Genomic DNA, 20,360 nt, shown 5'->3' with positions numbered 1-20,360 from the left:
GAGTGACATCCAGAGCCAAGGAGAAGTTGAGGGATTCAGGGCCTGGGTATTGACTGAACTTAGGAGGCAAACTGGACAGGTTTAGGGTGGGAGCAGAGGAGGAAGAATCCAGCATGACACCCGTTTTCTGGCTAGGCACCCTGGGAACTAGAAAGAGCCTTTGGGGAATGAAGAAAGGGTTAGAGTTTTGGCTGGGAAGGGAGACAGCCCCCTCCCCCAGAGTCTGACAAGGCTGCAGTCAATGAGGCAACTCTCCCCACTCCCATGACAAGGAACAAGGAAGGGACAGGCAGGGGGAGTGAAGCTATCTGCCTTCTAAGCAGCATGCCCACTCTGAAGTTTCACCAAGCATGGGAAACAGCTAGCTCTGCCTTCCCATCTCTTCCCTGTCCTTTAGCTACACAAATATGTGGGGCCCCGCTCAGGCCAACTCAATGCTGGGCACAGTGGCTTGAATGAGAAATGTCCTCGGTAGGTTCCTCTATCTGGACCCTTGGTCCCTGGTTAAGTGCTGTCTGGGGAGGTGCATCCTAGCTAGTGAGGAAGCATCACTGGGCACAGGCTTTGGGGGTGTAGTCCCACCCCACTTCCAGCTCTCACTCTTCGCTTGGTGTTTGTGATTGAAGACATGACCTGCCAGCTTCCTGCTATGGTTGTCTGCTGCCATGGCTCCTCAGTCATTATGGACTCCCCTCTGGAACCCTAAGCCAACAAAATGAACCTTTTCTTCCCTAAGTCTCTTTTAATCATGGTTTAATCACAGCAACCAAAAGCAATGACTACACCAGGTGAGCTGTCCACAGCCAGGATTAGAGTTGGAGCTAGTCATGCTGTAGAAGGATACCAGACCCTCACCACCACCTCAGTGGGCCACCAATAAGAGTCACCAAGGGGAAACAAAAAGACACCTGGCCCTGGGAGGAGTCCTCTCCTATGCCTACCTCCTATGGATGTAGCCATGTAAAGGTCGCCTATGCTTGTGGCCTAGCTATTCAAACCATGTCACTAAACACAAGAAAAGAGCTTTCTGGTTGTTATTCAGTGGCTCGTCTGCGCAACGCCTTTATGATGGGCAATCTGTAGGGCCAGGCTCAAGAGAGCCTTGAGCGTGTGTGTTCTCCACACAGTTGACAGTGTGCTGAGGAAAGACAGTCACTGGACATGTCCCGGGTGAGTGTAGAACTAGATGGTCAGAAAGTGCTAGAATGAAGGGGCATGACGTGCCATAGGGGCTCAGAGCAGGGGTCTTGAGACCTGACTTTGAGGTTCACTCCAAGTGTCTATGAGGACAGAGGTAAGGTAGGCTTCTAAGAAGAATTAGAGGTGGCAAAGGGAAAGTACTAGAAGAGTGGCCTTCCTGGGGGGCAAGGAGTTGGGCACATACATTTAAGGGACTCAGTAAAGATAAGCGAAGTAGAGGAAGCAAGATACGTAGTGGTGAAAGTGGTGGATAGTGAGGCTGTAGGATCTGCAGGGCAGCTGGGTCCTGGGGTGCCTGCTACCTCATCCCATGTACCATCCGCATTATGGGGACTGCAGAAATCAATATGCAGAGTGCAGGTGACAGATGAGGGTGGAGTACCAGGAACCTGTGCGTCCGCTCTCCTTTTCCTGGGACCACACGTTCTTTTTTCAAAATGGCACCCAGGGCTGATCTCTAGCTCACTCTGCTACTGTTCCCTGCTGCAGTCCCCATTTTAGAAGACATTAAAACGAAGTGAGCCAGCCTTCCCTCATCTCCGGCACACTAACTCTTTTGCTTTTCTCATCTTGCCTCGAAGCCTCTCCCCGGCAGGCAGAAGCTGCTGAGCTAGGACATAAGGGCAGAACTACCGCAGATGTATATATTTTCTTCTTTATGGCTAGAAACTAGCAGTGAGCATTTCTGGTGAGTCACAGCTTGCTAGCTTTCTTTGGCTAAGAAAGGTGGGAATGAGGTTCCAAGAGACTGAAGCTGGAGAGGCCAAGCCTTGCCAAGCTGGTGAGTTAGGAAAATGAAATTAGCAGCAAGCTAGCTCTGCCAGCTTCCCGGCTGGGGGCTGGAAAATTCCGCTTAGCAAACAAAACCCAGATCCAAGCCTGCAGAACCCAGGAGGCATGTGGATCTAAACCCAGTGTCCTGGGATCTTAGGATCTGGAGAGCATAAACCCCCGCACCTGAGACCCTCTTCAGGCACCTGATTCCCATCTTCAGTCAAGTCCTGAAATGAAAACCCCTGTCCCATTAGGAAACACCTGGGCAGCCTCACTCTCCTCCCATAAGGACCTCTGTGCCTTGGTTTAACTAGCAAGAAAATGGACATGACATGTGGTATATACAGAACCAAGCAAAAGAAGGACCTACTGAAGGCTCTCTGGCCAGCTTTTTCACCCTTCAACTGTGGGTCCTGAGAACCCCACGGTGTCTGCCCTTCAAGCCCCTTCTCTGTCCTTTGGAGACTATGACACATGCCCTGACTTCCCATGTCCCACCAGAATTCTCAGATGCGTGAGCTAAAGGCTGATGGATGAATTTGCAAAGTATAAGGTCCTATATCATCCTTAAAGTCCACCTGCCTATTCTACCTACCTAAGTGGATGGAGACAGAACTAAACTCCTATATAAATATCACTCGTTAAAGCTACCCATCATCCTTAATTCAGAAAAAGTGCTATTGGCACATAGATGAAATATATGCACATACACACACACACACACACACACACACACACACACACACACACAAACTCACGACCTGGTAAATAGTTTGATGATTATGATCTCTGGTGATTCCAGGGAATGTGTGTGGGAGCCAGGAGAACCATAAGGAAAGCTAAGAAGAGGAGAAGGAGCTGTAGCCATCACAAAGAGCCTCAAGAAACCTGCCATGGAAGAGAAAAGAATGAGGTGGTGATGAAAGGTGGAGAGTGGAGGATACAGAAGGTGGAAGGCAGTGGATGATGAACAAGGGAAAGTGGATGTTAGAGAAGAAGAAGAAGAAGATAATGGGGGTGGAGGATGGAAGGTGGAAGCCAGAAACTAGACGTAATGCAAAGTTGTGGAATGTGCTGGAAAACAGATGGCAGGAGATACAGGCGATGAGGGGATGGATGGGCCAAGAGAAGGTGGAAGATGGTGTACAGAAAAGAAGATGGTGGTTGAAAGTAGGAACAGTGGAGACGATGAAGGGTGGAGAATGGAAGGGGGTGACACAGTGAAGATAGAGGTGCAGGGAAGTAAGAGAGATGTCTGAGATGATGGGAGGTGGACAAGAACAATATGAAGTAAATGTGATAGCCACTGGAGCTGACAGAAGCTGGTGGTGGGAGGTAAAGGTGAGGGAAGACACTAACCTTCTATAGGGAATGAGAAACGGACCCTGGCGTGAGTTGGTGCTGACATCAGGATTACAGCATCCCCAGACCCAGGCTCAGTGTCTGCCTTTCGTTTTAAGTATGTGTATGCATGCACGTGCATGCATGTGTGTGCTTAAGTGTGTGTGCTTAAGTGTGTGGTGTTGGGGGGGGTATGGGTATGCTTGAGTGTGTGTGTGCTTGCATGTGTGTGTATGTGCAGAACAGCAGGACCCCTACTCTTTCTCTCTACACTTTATTCCCCTGAGACAAGGTCTCTCACTGAACCTTGATCTAGGTTGGCAAACAGTCTCAGTGATCCTCCTGCCTCCGCCCTCTCTGAAGCTCTGTTATAGGCATGTGCAACCGCACCTGGTCTCTATGTGGGTTTTGTGAATTTGAGCTCAGGTCTTCATGCTGGAACAGTGAATGTTCTTATCCACAGAGTCGTCTCCCCAGACTGCCGTCTTTTTCTGAAGATATTTTATAAGGAACTTTCCCTAGTCATGGTTGTCTTTCTGTAAATGCTTGCCATAAATAGAAGGTAACCGAGAAAGGTGGTTATAAGGGAAACAAACAGCATTATGTATCCTTAGGCCCGAGCTGAAGCCTGAGGTTTGCTGGAAGATTAGAGAGGTGTTACTAGTGCAGGAGCATCAAGGAGGCTTTCTTCACAAGGCTGAAGAGAATTTAAGTTATGGTTCAGGGAGAGCCAGTGAGCCTTCCATTTTGCATTGTATATGACAGAGAAGAAACAGCGAGGCACAGAGGTAGAGATAACCACAAAGAGACAGAGAGATAAGAAATGGCCTCCTTGCTTTCAAGGACCTAGCGGGATGAAGGTGGCAGACCAAATCTATAAACTGTATGGCTCCTAACAAACCTGACCTGAGCTCTGTGAGACCCACAACTAGCCAAGCCAGACCAGAGGCTTTTCACAGAGCCTTTCACAGACGCTGATCTGATGCCCACACAGGTCTGGTTAGATAGGGACTCCAGCAAGCACTAACCCAGGCAGAGAGCTGAGAGACGGATCTGCCATATGGCAGCCCAGCCAGAGGCGCTGTTGCATCGGGAGTCAGGTAAACCAGGATTCGAATCCTGCCTGAACTACCTGAAACTATAGCTGTGTCCTAGGCAAACTAATTTCTCGAAACCTTATTAGTGTCAACTAGGAAAATATAGAATTATCTGTCCTGCATGTCACAACATCTGCCATGTAGATGGCATAAGATGGCTGCTATTTACCTGGGAGAGCACTTAACACAAGGTATGGTAGGCGTGAGGGAACCTGGAACAGCTATTGCTGTGATATCAAGTAGTCATAACGATCAATAGAGACACAAGCCCAACCTGAGGGCTTCCTCATCCCTTCTGCCCAGACCTCTTCACCCTGGATCCTCTACACACCAGTCTCAAATTACATGTTGCAAAAAAATGTTTCTCTGTCCAGCAATAACCCGGAAGGCTAAATCTCAACTATTCTATCATTTTAGAGACACAATGCAGCTGTGAAAACCATGGCACTTTTTCCCCAATAAAAAGCACTTTCTTGGAAATGAAGCCAGTTGTTCTCTGGGACCCTCTCTCTCTCAACTGCTTTGTGAAGCTGGAAGACACTCCCAACTCTTCTGGCACTGAGGATCTCCATAGGCTACTATGCGGTATCTAGCCAAGCACTGCCCAGCTCGCCCCAAACTCTGGCTTTTCCCCCAAATATTTCTAGTGTGTTTGAACAGAATTCCCTGCTGCTTTTCTTTATGGTCTGCAGCATCACTTAACCCTGGACAGAGGTCTGTCATGAGGCATATCCCCCTCTCCCCCGAAAGGCAAGAACTACCCCAAACCAAAGGACTAGGACTAAAAGGGGCCCCAAGGACAGAGCACTATTTGAGAAGAATGTCATTACACTCTGGAGTTTGTGCACAGCAGAGCTTTGCAACTGGGATGCTGGGGAGAGCTAGTTTGTAAAGTGTAACTACTTATCTTGGGGAGGGGCAAGTCTATAGCCAGAGAGCTTCCAGATGGAAGACAACAGGCTTACTTAGCACAAACCTCTCTCTCAGTCTTCCACACTGTGCTGGCACACTGAGGTGTATGGTGGTATACACCTTTACTACCAGCCCCCAAGAGTCAGAAGTATGTGAATCTCTGAGTTCAAGGCCAGCCTTGTCTACATAGTGAGTTCCAGAATAGTCAGTGATTCCCCAATACAGAATTGGTCACAGAAATTCTCTCTCCAGACCTAGCCAACTTGTTTGGGCCAGACCACTCATCTACCTGAGAAGCAGGATCAGGCCCTATATGCTGCCCTCCATAGCATCTTCCTCTTCAGGAAATGATCCTGGCTCCAGGCCATCAGAAGGAGAAGACAGGCTCCTCCAGGCCTGCTCCAGAAAGGACAAGACTGTGACTTGTATGCTGGTGACAAGGAAGGCCAGCACAGCCTATGAGAAGACTGAGAACTATTTGTCATCTAGAAAACCATCAAAGTGGTTGGTCACTAGAACCCCCAGAGCTCCAGTGCTACTGATGCAGAGGTTGGGTGAGCCTTCAGACTCTGCATTTTGGATAAGCCTCTATGTGGCCACGCCTTATACACTATCCCTTTGGTGGTCCCCATTCTCCAGATAGAAGTCAAGTTCACATTGTCTTCACAGCAGTGCAACACCAAATGATTTCATGAGTCTGAGGCAGTCTTCCCTCTATGGCAACTCTAACTACCACTGGACATTTATTCAGTCAACATTTGTACCAACCATGGGTCAAACCTTCCACTAGGTAGTAGAAACCTCATTCACCAGTCACCCTCTCTGTCATTTCAGTCTTTGAAACCCAGTGCACATCCACAAGGGATAGACTAAGGCCTCGGCCCAGCATACTAGCTCTGCGTTGTTCCCATTACACATCCCTCCCATCTCAGGTCAGAGAAGGACGGCAATCTGGAACCACTCCTGCTCTACAAATGTTCAACCATCCCCAGCGGAGACCTGAGAGCCAGCATCAGGCTCTGTGAAGGTCAGAGAACGACTTGTGAGAGGTTAGCTCTCTCCTTCTACCATATGGGCTCTGGGAATCAAAGTCAAGTTGTCAGGCTTGGCAGCAAGCCCCTTAGCCTGTTAGGCCACCACGACAGCCCTTAGGCCTTTCTTTAAATCGAGTGCCACATGGAACTCACCCCGGCTAAGTCTGGCCCTAAATGTAGCACCTTCCACAGCTGTAAACATCCCCAAAGCCCAGGGAGATTGGGGAAAGCCTGGGTCGTAGGAAGAAGTGGACCATAGCACAAAAGGTAACCCCTGACCTAGTGCTGGAGGACATGAGGTCCTGTCCCAGGTCTGTCCCTAACCTGTTGTGCTACAGGTGAACTGCGCAGACCAAGAATTAATAATTCCACTCTTCCATCCTCCCTTTTTTTCCCTTTCCCTCCTCCCGTCTCTTTCCTCAGTCCCGTTCACAATATCCAATCTCTTCCCTCAGCTAGTCTTCCTGCAAATGACAGTCAAACAAGCCCCAGGACTCTCCTTCAGCCTTGAGAGGTAACCTAGCAACTTGGGCACCCTTAAGTGAAGAATCTCTGCGACAGCCTGATTTCTCGGGACATCCAGGCTGAAGGATCAGAACATGGTACAGACCCCATGAATAGAAGCTGTACCCCAGGGTCCAAGGTGTGTCAGCCTGTCCAGAAAACTCAACTTCCAAAGGCCATCAGGGCTGGACCATCACATTAGCATCATGTAGAGGGTCTACCCCAGCTGCACTGGCCTGGGTGACCCCCTAATTAGACTTTCATACTGTGGCGAACAGCCCACTTGGCCTGATTGCCAGCTGAGGCTCCCATCCATCTGGTGGCTGAGTTAATGAACCCTTGAGGAGCTAGTAGGGCTCATTATAGACAAGGTGAGGGAATAAGGGATCCCTGTGTCCCCGAGGCCTGCCCTCTTCCCTCTCCCCAATGCTCACACTTAGGATGTGAGGGGAGCTGCTTCCAAATCAAGAGGAAGTGAAGGCAAGTGATGAGACCCACTGTGTACACCCCCGGTGGACAGCTCCAGCAACAACTCAGAGAATAAGGAGAGGTCTTCAAACCTGCCAGGTCAGAAAGAAAGCCTTGGGACCCAGAGCTCAGGGTGTGACCAGTTAGGGTAGGGGGGACTCTGTGTTTTAAATAATAAGGTAGGAAAGTGTTTAAGTACTGAGGTCCTCCAGCACAGCAAGGAAGAGGGATGTCTGTGGACCCAGTCCATGAGAAGACATTCTAAGGACATGGTGGGCGAGCTGGTACCCAAGTAAAATCCAACTAGATAAAGCCAGGATGTGCTGAAAGGAGGTGCTGAGTCTCGGCTGGGCATAAACAAATGCAGCCCCAAGTCACTCATCTCGGGTCTACAACATCCTTCGGCATGGAAGCCATCTCTACCTTTACTTGATACAGAAGAACATCTAGCTCCTGGAGTCAAGAGAAAGCTGCAGCACCCTGGCGGGACTTAGCAGAACCTTGCAGGTCAAGGTCCAGTCCTGACTTCCTCCTCCAGTTTTGACCTCCTTCGCCAATTGCGTCTCCCAACAACCCTCCTGCCCAGCTCTGCCTTTCCATCCCAGGACCCGCAGCCAACTTCTCACTTGAACTGGTGCTCCCGGGAGCTGCGAATCTTGGAGGAGAAGCGCTCAGCCAGCTTCTCCAGGCTGCGGGAATACTCCAGCTCGATCTCAGCTTTCCTGCGGAAGAACTCCTGCAAGTCTTGCAGCAGCTGCAGCCTCGACTCGGACTGCTGCTCCAGGCATTTGAACTGCTCCACCAGCTGCGTGCGGATCTCTGTGGGAGGCAAGGCACCGAACATCAGGAAATGGTGGGAGACAGCAGTGGACCCATACCCTCCCCAGAGCCCAGCCAGAGCCCCAGTTTTGCTATGCTGAGATTTGGCATGGACTTTCTGCTAGACAGTCTAACCTACTGTTTCCCAGATTCCAATCACCCCAAGACGTGCTGATGTTTCTGACTACTGCTCAGGCCACTGGCTACATTGTTACTCCACATGACTGGAGGACTGACTAACTTTCCTCAGTGTAATCGGTTTGCTTAGACAAAAACACTATATAGTAAGCTCCAGAAATGGGAGAGAGGTCCTTACAGCCTGGGATATCAGAAATACGTTCTATGAAAACAACAGTTTTTAAATCCTATGTACATATTACAACTAGGGGTTGCCAAAAGGCCAGAGGCCTCGCCCAAGAGACTTGTTCTTTGTCAACCAAAAGGAAGTGGCTCAGGGAGAGGGGTTTGGATTTTTCTCATCTAGTGCAGGCAGGACCCAGAGGGCATCAGAATGCATCTGGAGTTCCAGCAGTCCTCAGGGTCATGTCTGATCTGCTTTCTATCACCCTAAGCTCCATGTATAAACATCTCACGGAGCACTGAAAGAGCCTCATCCACACTTGGGGAAGTGTTGATGGATCCCACTGGGTCTGGGCACCCAGAGGACCATTCAAAAGCTGGGAGTCAAGCTGGAAAAAAAAATCTCACTGGAGTCCTTACAACCCCTGACAATCTTAATGTGACCTGATATCCTACAGGTCATGGCCCATTGTTTTGTCAAGTCCTAATATTATCACTGCCACCATTCAGGTGCAACAACCCCTTCCTGGGTCCTCAACAGATCCAGCTCTGCAAGACACCCAACTTGTACTTCTCAAAAATACCCCAGGCTCCCCTCTGCCTATGGGTTACATCCAGCTAAAGAAAGAAAGAAAGATCTTTAGCATGGATCTGATGTTCAGGATTCCCCTTCCACACTCCACAAATTTTGCATTTCACTCAAGCTCATCCTTGAATGGCTCAACATCCCCTTCCCATCATCATCATCATCATCATCATCACCATCAAAGGGGTATCTGCAAACTGGCACAGACCCACCTGGGAATACAACAAGACTTCTCAAGGGATCTGCAGACCAAAGTGTGAGAGAGTCCACATGAGCACCTTATGTCCACCCCATACGCTCCCCAGTTCTGCCAGACAATGCCACACCTTTCCCACCTCACTCCTTTCAATGGTCCTGTTCTCTATTTCCTGAAGAAAAATTAAGGATGCATTCATTCAGAGACTATGATGGAAGTACCCAAAATGGCCAAAATGTCTGGGTGTCCCAAAAAGAACAATTTCAAATACTGATGTTAGAATGAAGGGACCCTGGTATAGCTGTCTCGTATGAGGCCATGCCAGTGCCTGGCAAATACAGAAGTGGATGCTCACAGTCATCTATAAGATGGAACACAGGGCCCCCAATGGAGAAGCTAGAGAAAGTACCCAAGGAGCTAAAGGGGTCTGCAACCCTATAGGAGGAACAACAATATGAACTAACCAGTACCCCCAGAGCTCATATCTCTAGCTGCATATGTAGCAGAAGATGGCCCAGTCGGCCATCATTGGGAAGAGAGGCCCATTGGTATTGCAAACTTTTTATGTCCCTGTACAGGGGAATGCCAGGGCCAAGAAGTGGGAGTGGGTGGGTAGGGGAGCAGGGCAGAGGGAGGGTATAGGGAAATTTCGGGATAGCATTTGAAATGTATATAAAGAAAATATCTAATAAAAAAAGAAGAAAAAAAAAAGAAAGAAATCCTTCCTTGAACCAGGCCTGGTGGCTCATGCCTTTAATCCCAGTATTTGGAAGGCAGAGGCAGATGGATCTCTGTGAGTTCAAGTCCAGCCTGGTCTACAAAGCAAGTTCCAGGACAACTAGGGCTACACAGAGGAAGGTTGGAGAGAGAGAGAGACAGAGACAGAGACAGAGACAGAGAGTTCCTAGATTCAAAGGACTACAACCCCTCTACAATTCAAATAAATAGATAGTAAGTAAATAAATAAAATATAACTTCAAAAGTCTAAATGTCTATTTCAATTTATATATAGGTTAAAAGGAAATATAATCAATTTATAAGTTTTCAGTATAAAACAATATTAAGAAAAAATTCTGTGAAGGAAATTGAAGGGAATTGTGGATTCAGAAAGATAAAATGATATGAAGAGTTTTAGGTTCTCTCCAATGGACAATTGAGACTACTGACATACTGTAGAAGTCTCCCTATGTCCTGGCAATTCCACTCCGTGATAAATACCCCAAAATGTCAGTGTCAATAATGAAGCATTAGAAGTAACTCCAAAAGTCCAATAAGAATAGAAGTGGTGTTCTCAAGTGAGATTGTTGAGAGGAATGCTACACGGTGAGAAAGTAGGGCTGCATACAGCATCGTCGTGAAAGGCAAGGACCTTGTGTTTACTGAATCAGTCGAGAAAAATGAGACCAGGAAAGGTGGTCTACAGCGTTAGAGAGAGAAGTCGTCATCTTTGGAGGGATGCGGACCCAGAGGAACTCAAGGTTGTCTTCTGGGGTCTGAGCATGCCCACACACCCTGATCCGAGCAGTACATGGGTCCGATGAATGGAGCTGCACCCCCTCTGTGCATTCTTCTAGATGACGTAAGCGTTCATGGAAAGACAACTTTTTTAATTGCAATGTTACTGAGCTTTGGTTTGCTCTGCTTTGAAGAGAATGGTGTAATGTTATTCTAAAATGTTAATTTTTTAAACATGGCAGAAATACATCCTCTGTTAACTACTTCCACTTAGACAGAAACACTTTATATGTCAACTCAAACTGTAGAACAGCAGAGCCTTTTGGGTTCATCCTGAGGGTAGACAGCAGAAGGCCCACACTGCTGCTCTGTAGCCCTGGCAGGAGGGTCTCCTTCCAGCGAGGCCTGGAGGACCCACTGGCTCCACCACCATCCCCAGTGCACCATGGGACTCCTGGATTCACAGACTGCCAGAACTGGTTTTGGATGACGGTTGTTACCATTCTTGCAAGCCCTATCGGAGGCCCCTACAAATGAAATCCAAGCTCTGAGTGTGGGCTCTCAGCACAAAACAGGTCCCTCAGGAGAGCAGAACCTATCCAGCAGCCCACAAAGCCTCTGAACATGAGGATCTCATGTGACACACAGGCACACATATAAACACAGAAGAACACAAAGTTCACACACAGGACCACAGTGCATGCCACATATGCAACATGTCACATGGCGGTTAGATAACCACACACTCTTTACCAACCTCACATCCCAGATACATTTAGGCAAAAGTCACATGGCTACACATGCCATGCATGCACACACACACATACACACACACATGTCACATTTACATACATGCTCATACCACATGCATACACGTGGTACACATACATAAATACATGTACACACATATACCACATGCATACACATACCACATGTACACATATATTCACATGCCCCACATATACATACACATATACACGTGTATATGCTCACCATGCACACTTGGTGTGGCTCTCACTATCAGGTTTTACACACATACACATAGACTGTACACACATGTACACACATACTCTTGCACACCATCAGTTTCTACAGAGGATGCACAGAGGCTTCATGTAAAGTAAGCTCAGAGGCTTGGTGAAGGTCACATTATACTCTATGAACTGTCATCAGCCGCACAGGCATGTGCATAGGCCTGTGTGTGTAAATGGATGAAATGTCATTACACACATCGCCAGGACAATCTCTTTTGCATATTCCCCTACCATCATCCAGACCCTCCCCTGTTAGAATCATCTCGATGATGCTATCGTTTCATGGGCTCATGGTCTGCAGGTGCTTCTCTCGTGTCAGCCACAGAGCATCCCTAGAAGGAGAATAACTGCTGGTATCCCCAGCTTCACCCCTGTAAGTGAGGGAGTGGTGGCTCAGAGGACACTATCAGGCTATGGTCCTAAAAGCAAAGCCAAGCTAGGAATCAAACTCACATCCCTCAGAAAGTGACAATACAGCTTTGGACACCACACACCACAATAGACTGGAATCCACTAAGAGCTCGGTGTTTTTCATGTTAAAACAAAACAAAGGGCAACCCGCTTCTAAGTCCTCCATCTTCCTTCCCAGCGTCCTCTGCATAACACGATGCCCCTTATTAGAACGGCTGCAGGGCAGAGTCGGCTTGCCAGTGTTCTCATGTTTTAGCGGAAAAGCTCATAAATCATCCTGTAATGACAGGAGACAGTCTGGAAGGGGCAGAGACACCTCCCCCAATGCACACAGCCAGCTGGAGCCTCCAAATCGCGGCACACAGGGAACCTTCTGAGTCTGGCTAACTGGAAGTCAAGGTGTCTAGTAGTAATCAGAGACCACCCTTCCATTCCCCCCTGCAGCCTGTCCCTGCTCAGGACCCCCCCCCCCGGGGGAGTTGGTTCCCAGTCTCCTGAGTTCTGTGTCCCCTTCACAGGGCTGCTAGGAGCTTTTCTTCTTGAAGATTTCAAAGAGGGAAAAAAAATCCAATTAATTCAAATGGAGCGGCTCCCCAGGCACAGCCTTGTGCAGTAGATGTCCCCCCCACACCCGCTGAGGGAAGGTATCCAACCAAAGCATGGTACAGTGAGACAGAAAAACAAAGGGGGTGAGGCAGGGAGAGGGAGGGAGGGCTTGGGAAGTTGGGACCGGCTTTGACCTCAGACCCGCTAGGCTGGAGACAATGCCCCTGACCACTCAGTGCTGCCTTCTGGCTCTACACTCAAGGATGTGGAGCTCAGAGAAGAGGCGAGACTAATCCTACAGCCCAGGAAGCATTCATCTCCGGACCCTCCTGATACACTTCTCAGTAGCCCCCACTGCTTACAGGGTAAAGACCCTATGTCTCTGGCATTCGGAGCCTAAGAATCCACAGCCTCCCTACCTAGTCATGTTCCAGCTCACGCTCCAGGCCAGAGTCTCACCAAAGCTGCCACCCACAGCAATAACCAGGCCCACGCACCATGTCATAGCCACAGCCTCCTAAGCAGAAGAAGATCCACGGGATTAGGAATTCTAGTTTTTCTTAATGAATAAACAACACTGGAGTAAATTCAGGTTTGCCCAAAGCCTGAACAGAAGGCACAGAGAGCGCCCTTCCCTCCCACCCCCCAGCCCCTGCACCGTTTCTCTTCTCGATGATATTTATACTGGCCCACTATACTTGTTACCACAGAAGAACTAGTCCAGATATACTCTCGCTTTGAGCCCATATTTTACTTTGAGGTTCTCTCTTGGTGTTCTGTCTTCTGAAGGTTCAGACAAGGCTGTAATTGACAGGGTCACCATTATCGCTCCACGCAGCACAGTTTCGTGGCCCTCAGAGTCCCCTGTGGTTTGTTTGCCTAGTCATCACCCTTTCTGCCCGTCTTCCTGTGCCCATCCTGTCCTCTCAGCGCCCCCTGTAAGTTTTCCTGCCTCCTCCTCCCCCACCCCCCCCACCCGTCTAGAGCTGGACCCTTTCAGCAGGCAGCCCTCCTGAACAGCTCCACCTCTCTGCAACACATTTACAATGTTCCCATATCATTTTCTAACTTGACAGTTCAGTTCTTTTACCATAGAATAGGATTCCAATGTACAGGTTTCATTTATTTGCTTATCGACTGAAGGCCTCGTTGAGGGCTTCCTAGTGTGGGCAACTATGAGAGAGCCGTCACAAACCTCTGAAGGAAAGTGTCTGAATAAACACACATCTTCAATTCATCTGGGTAAAATATCTTTTCAAAAAAAAAAAAAAAGCAATTCGTGATGGTGCACACCTCTAATCCTAGCACTAAGCATACAAAGGCAGGCTTACCTCTATGAGTTTAAAGCCAGATTGACCTATGTAGCAAGTTTCAACCAATCAGGGCTACACAATGAAACTCTGCCTCAAAACAAAACAAAACAAAACGAAAACACCCAAAAAGCAGAAAAAGAAAAAAAAAAAGATCATTTTTTTTGGAGAATTTTTTAGGTTTATAAGGAGGAAAAAAAACAGGAATCTCACTTTTCTCACATTTTTGAGTTAATTTCTTTCATCTGTATGAGTGTTTTGCCTGCATTTATATATGTGTACCGTGTGCATGCCTGCTGCCTGCCCACAGAGGTCAGAAGAAAGCAATGGACGCCTGGGAACTAGAGCTACAGGTGGTTGTGAGCCCCCATACGGTGCTGGCAGCAGAACCCCGGTCCTCTGCAAGAGCAGCAAGTGCTCTGAACCACTGAGCCACCTCTAACGCCCCAAAGGACTGTATCATTCCGTAGAAAAAGAAAAGGCAAATTTATGAATGTTTAACCTGGTCGTCTCCAGCTGGATCCATGCTCAGTCCCATAAACCCTAGTACAAAACTACTGAGCCAGGCTGATGAGAGAAGAGGGCTCAGCAGGCATAGGGGCTTGCCACCAAGCCTGACAGCCTGAGATCAATCCTTGGAACCCACGTGGTGACAGGAGAGAAGTAACCTGCAAGGTACTTACACCACACACACACACACACACACACACACACACACACACACACACACACAGCTGCTTAGATTTGCTTCATCCTAACCCTGAGCTGGGTGACAGAGGATGGAAGTTTTAAGTCAAGCAGAGCTGACCCTGACTGAGTTAATGCTAGAAGCTTCGCTGTTGTGGCTGATGTGGGGGAGGGTGGGCGTGTGATAGTGCTAGCTTTACTTACTCACTCTTGTTATTGGTTGACATTTTCCATAAGAAAAAAGAAGAAAACAGTAGCCCTACCCAGAACTTGATGCTAAGCTGAGCTCTGGTGAACAGGTCTAGCAGGGGGAAGCCTGCCAGCTTGCCTGCAGGCCTCAGCCCCGAGCCTGCAGATATCCCTTGAGTCATGAACAGGTACCAGAATACCAGCTAAAAAGGCAGTTTTAAATGCACCTCCCAGCTCCCAACTGATCTCCCCTAGTCTTGAGAATGAAGAGGTCATCCTGAAACCCCTGGCACCAAAAGGCCTCTCATGGTTTGAACATCCCAAACAGCAAGATTGTATGCCCTGTACCCGATCTCAGTTCCCCAGAGCTAGTCAGGATGGCAAGCTGGTGGGGGTCTCACCTCCGTGTGCATCTCTCCTGGTCGTCATGATAATGGCTGCTTGTATTATCACCCTGTTCTGTGGATGAATCAGCTAAGACTTGGGAGAAGAGATTTGGCCAGAACCAGAACTCACAGGGATTAAGGGACAGATAGGATCAGGGTGTGTCCCCCAGGGGAGTCCTTACTGCTTTCCCTTCCAGAGACCATGCCGCGCTTCCTGTCTCCACCCTACACTCCGCTGTCACTGAGGTATGCCTGGGCCTGTCCATCACAATGCATTCCGACTTCGAGGACAGGCCCTCTTGAGGTCCTGGGCTTTGAGGGACAGCAAAGCAGGCTTTGGGGATCACCTGTTCACTTAGTCAGCTTCGAGCTGGAACAGGTTTCCTTTGTGAAATGGAGATCATACAGCCCTGTATTGTTGGAAAAAAAAAAAAAAAACACCTCAGAGAAGTCTCCTGGATCCCTGCTAGGCATCTGTTAGCACCACACCATCCAACTCAGTCGGGACTAGCTATGGGTGGCTATTTAAATTTTATGTTGTTTTTGCACATATGTATGTATGATGTCTGTGTACATGTTCACACACATATGAGGTACATGTGAAAACCCAAGTGTGATGTATTCCTGGACTGTGGTTTACCTTATTTATTGAGTCAGGATGCCTCACTGCACCCAGAGCACCCCATTTCAGCCAGTATGCTCAGCTAACTTCCTCCAGGGATGCCCCTTCTCCACCTCCTGCGCAGTGAAGTGGTAGGCAGCTTGCTGGCTTTTACATCCCTTCTAGCAAGCTGCCTGAGCCTCATGTTTGCACAGCAAGCACTTTACCTGGTGGCTCATCCCCTAGCCCTAAATTTTGTTAAAATTCAGTCCATTCCTCCAGCACACGCATGTCTCCCGAGCTCTCAGACTCACGTGTGCCTTGCGGCAAGCACAGTGTAGACTATTTCATCACTAGGAGAGCACTCATTTAAGATTCAATAGAATTTACTCATTACACCCACTTCCCTGAATAGAAACAGAAGCCCAGAAAGGGCAGGACATACTGGCTCCCATGGCTCCCATGTGTGCACATGTGCTCTGACAGGAGCAGATAGTGGGTTCTGAAAACTCCTGGAAAAACAGGCTAACGAAGACCCTCACTGCCCAGCCCACAGCCAGGCATCCTGACAAGGTCCCTCGTCCTCTCCTACCAACCCCAGAGGAAATGGTGTGGCCAGCCAATTCATCTAGCCAATGTCACTGAAAATTACTTATCCTTACCAGGGGTACACTATAAATCTTGGGTGTCCAGTCACTGTAGAGGACAGGTAACTCTACCTGTCCCGCAGAGTTGCTGCCAGTAATAAACTAAGAATAACATGCCAGACACTTAGGAGGGGACTGTGTCCTGACATAGTAAAAAGGGGAGATGCTCAGAGGCTCTGGGGACAGCCAGCCTGGCTGGCTTCTAAACCTGCCTGTCAATGGTGAGAGTTGATACGTGCATAAAGCATTTCATAAAGGACCTGGCACATAGTAGGGATGCAGTGAAGGAAACATCATATGTACAATGAGCACCAAAGGCTCTGGTCACAAAGCAATTCCCCAGGGTCCCCTTCCATGTCAGTTGTCCACAGCCCCACTGGAGGGTTCTATGATCCCACGACTACCCTTTCTCCAGCCTCCCTTACACAGAGATGCAGCTTTCCTTTGGCAGCCCCCTGACCATTCCCTCCAGCTCTGTGGCCTCCCTGGCAATCAAGGGACTCAGCTGCAAGGTCCCAGGCAGCTGCTGAGGCAGTTACCCTGGCAACCTAGGCCCAGGCCCAGATGCATCTGCTTTGTCTTTGAGCAGCAGGGAGCAGCCCAAGAGACCAGGAAAGTACCCTCTCTGTGAGCTGGTCCCTTCAGAATCTCTGTCCCTGTCCGGGCTAGCTGGCTCCTAGCACTTTGTATCATCTCCTCTCCCTCCTTCCTCTGAACAAGGATCTCTATCTTCCTTCATTAGTCTTTACCAAGCCAGGTAGGTTAACAGCACTGCCACTCTGACCATGGAAGAAGAGATAGTTATTGCACCATTTCATTGGTGAAAAAACTGAGGTCCGAAAAAGAGCAAGGAATTTACAGGCTCTGCCAGGTACTGCAAGGGTTTAGCCAGACTCCCAAATCTTCGAAGGAAATCAGCTCCAAGATGAAGCTGTTTCTCTATCTGGAATAAATGAGACACTGGGTGCTACCGTAGCCAAAGCTGAGTCTGACGTTAAACTTGGCTGCACTCAGTCAGAGCTTGGCCTGGACACTGTCAAGTCCTGTGACCTCGAGCAAGCCAGTTCATCTCTGGCCTGTGGTTTTCCCATTTGCAAACTGGAGGGAATTAAAAGCAGGCATTTGTGGAGTTCAGTGTTTTCCATGAATCTATGCTACAGCCTTGGGAGACAGCTTTCCGTTTCGCGGAGGAGAAAGAGGCATAGGCATGAGGTAGCTTGCCTAGCTTCACCTAACACTTGAATCTTTGGGCTACCTGTCTTATATCGTGTGCCAGAGAGGCTTCCCAAATACCTGTCAGACATGCTACCCATCAGTCTAGTCTTACCTCCACCATTCCTTTAGAGAAGTAGATGATGTAGGCCTACAAACTACAGAGGCTTTGTTGAAACAAATCCCATCTACTTGCAGCTTTCTGAGGAGTGGGGTACACATAAGCTGGGAAGGCACTGAGTAATACAGTCCACACTACTGCTCCACTCCTCACCTCCACCCCAAAAGGAGGCATGCTCTGTGGGCTAGCATTATAAAATAATAACGGTTATTTTGTACTGATGATAAAGATCGTCCCCATGTAAAAGAAAGTGATATGGCCCTCATAGTCCCCCACACTCAAGAATTAGCATTTCATATAAATCTGTGGAGATAAGGAATAAGAGATCCCCACTCCCTACATCCATCAAAGCAGGGAGATCCAGTTCTGCAGTTCCTGCAAGCAAGGAACAGTCAGCAAAAGAGACGCCATCAAAATCTGATGAGGTGGGAGAGAATGTTTCCCCTAACACCTGTGCTGTGTCCAAATAATAGCCAGTCCCTATCAGATTTCCCTGACTTCCAGATATTCAATGAAAGGCAAAGGACAAGCAGGGAGAAGCCAGGCTTCCTCCTGCCCAAGTCCCTGAGTTAAAGTGGCTGTGATCAATCTCAACAGGAGATTAATATTCAGGACTCTGATGCCCAGTGGTCCCTAAAGGATCAGATGCATTGAAATGAGAAAAAAATGAGATGTCGTTAACGCTGAGAGCATCCAGCTGTGGCCTGGGATTCAGGATGCCTCACTTTGTGTGGGAAGCAGAGAGGGGACGGCCAGCCTGGAGGCTTCTGATCGGTCACAGACCTCACAGCTGTCATCAGGTGATCTCTCTAAGAAAGACTTGCCCTATACGTACTTAATTCATGGGTTGGTTGGTTGGTTTCATTTGTAGGAGGGGGTTTCGAGACAGAGTCTCTCACTGTATAGCTCTGGCTGTCCTAGAACTCACTGTGTAAATCAGGCAGGCCTTGAACTCACAGAGCTTCGCTTGCCTGTCTCCTGGGGTGAAAGGTGTGCATCACTACACCTGGTTTAATTCACATTTTTAAATTGTGGCTCTTTTTTTTTTGTTTGTTTTGTTTTGTTTTGTTTTGTTGTTTTGTTTTGTTTTGTTTTTTGGCTTTTTAAGACAGGGTTTTTCTGTATAGCCCTGGCTGTCCTGGAACTCACTTTGTAGACCAGGCTGGCCTCAAACTCAGAAATCCGTCTGCCTCTGCCTCCCCAGTGCTGGGATTAAAGGCGTGCGCCACCATGCCGGGCTTGAAATCGTTGCTTTTTCAACTTATTTTTCAGTACTAGGAATGGAACCTAGGAGTTCGCAGATGCTGGGGGGAATATTCTACCTCTGAGTTGCATCTCCAGCTCGTTTTCATTTCTATGGGATGCTCTCTAGTATTTCCACTGGTAGAAAAGGGGGTGGCTATAAAAATAAATGCAGCCGATATAAGGCTAGTGAGTTCTCTAGGATTCTATAGCCCGAGACCTGCTTTCTTTTTTGATAGAAGAGGGTTGGCAGGGATGAGAAGTGTTGAAGACATGCTGGAAGCAAGCAGAGACTATGTTAGGTAATCAGAGAGGTAGAGGGAAAGCTGAAAAGGGAAGAACTGTCCCTTTGTGGGAGCCACTGAGGCTGCTGTGTCCCTGTGGGCCGCCTAAGATCATCCTACAAAATGCCACCCTGGATACCTGTCCGTCACCCGGGTTAACAGTGATTGGCTGCACCATTAGTTCACAACAGGGAAGGCAAACACACGCTCTCACTTAAGGCAGCACAAAGGCCTGGGTATACATGTGGTACAGTCTTTACTGGACAGAGGAAGAAGGAGTTTGGGCACAGAAGAGAAGGCAATGCAGCCATGAAACAGACTCCTGGTGAGGCTTTAAACCAAGGGATGCCAGTCGCCAGCGAGAAGAGACAAGGAAGAGAGTCTCATCCTGAGCTTCTAATAGGAGCAAGCTCTGCTGACACTCAGATTTGCACTAGTGCATTAGATTTTGAATTCCTGGCTTCCAGATCCAAAAGAAAATAAACGTGTGTTTTAAGTAGCCACAGCAGCCTTGGAAACAAATACAATAGACATTGCACCATTCTGAGAACCTCTGTAAATAGTCAGCACACAGTCTAAGAGGAGAGTGGAGTAGACAGGACAACAGTAGCCACAGACAACTAAAAACATGAATGTACATAGTTGTTTCAATAGAACTTTATTTACAAAAATGGGCACCTAGTCAGATTTGGGTTGAGGGAGGAAGCATGCAAACTCATGTTCCATTTTCTGCTTTGTTTGTTTGCTTTTGTTTTGTTTTGTTTTGTTTATAATTTCCAAAGCTTCTTCCCAACAGACATTATGCCTCTAACATAAGGAGACGTATCAACTTTTGCAAACTATCAATGGGCCCTGGGAAAGGCATGGCTGAGCACTGTAGGGTGGTTGCCTCCTCTAGGGGTAAAATAGTGTGAGAGAACACAATCTGACAGCACAAGTTCAAATGTGCTTAATGTGCAGGGGCCTTCACGTACAAGGCTAGGAAGCCGAAGCAGAGTGGCTCC

The 20,360-nt window shown here is 48.3% G+C and overlaps 1 protein-coding gene across 3 annotated transcripts in view; it reads right to left on the bottom strand.

Annotated features, from left to right (window-relative positions):
- Srgap3 (SLIT-ROBO Rho GTPase activating protein 3) overlaps window positions 1–20,360 on the bottom strand; it is a 230,695-nt gene that overhangs the window by 104,259 nt on the left and 106,076 nt on the right. For all 3 annotated transcript variants that reach the window (XM_085840189.1, XM_021165145.3, XM_029478506.2), the window contains exon 2: window positions 7,957–8,149. In XM_085840189.1, coding sequence (XP_085696315.1) covers window positions 7,957–8,149 — 193 coding nt within the window. The remainder of the gene's footprint in view (window positions 1–7,956; window positions 8,150–20,360) is intronic.

This window comes from Mus caroli, unplaced genomic scaffold (assembly GCF_978045245.1).
Source record: "Mus caroli unplaced genomic scaffold, Mus_caroli_1 scaffold_7, whole genome shotgun sequence".
Classification (NCBI taxonomy): Eukaryota; Metazoa; Chordata; class Mammalia; order Rodentia; family Muridae; genus Mus; species Mus caroli.
Note: the sequence above shows the minus strand (reverse complement) of the source record. Positions and strands in the feature narration are given on the sequence as shown.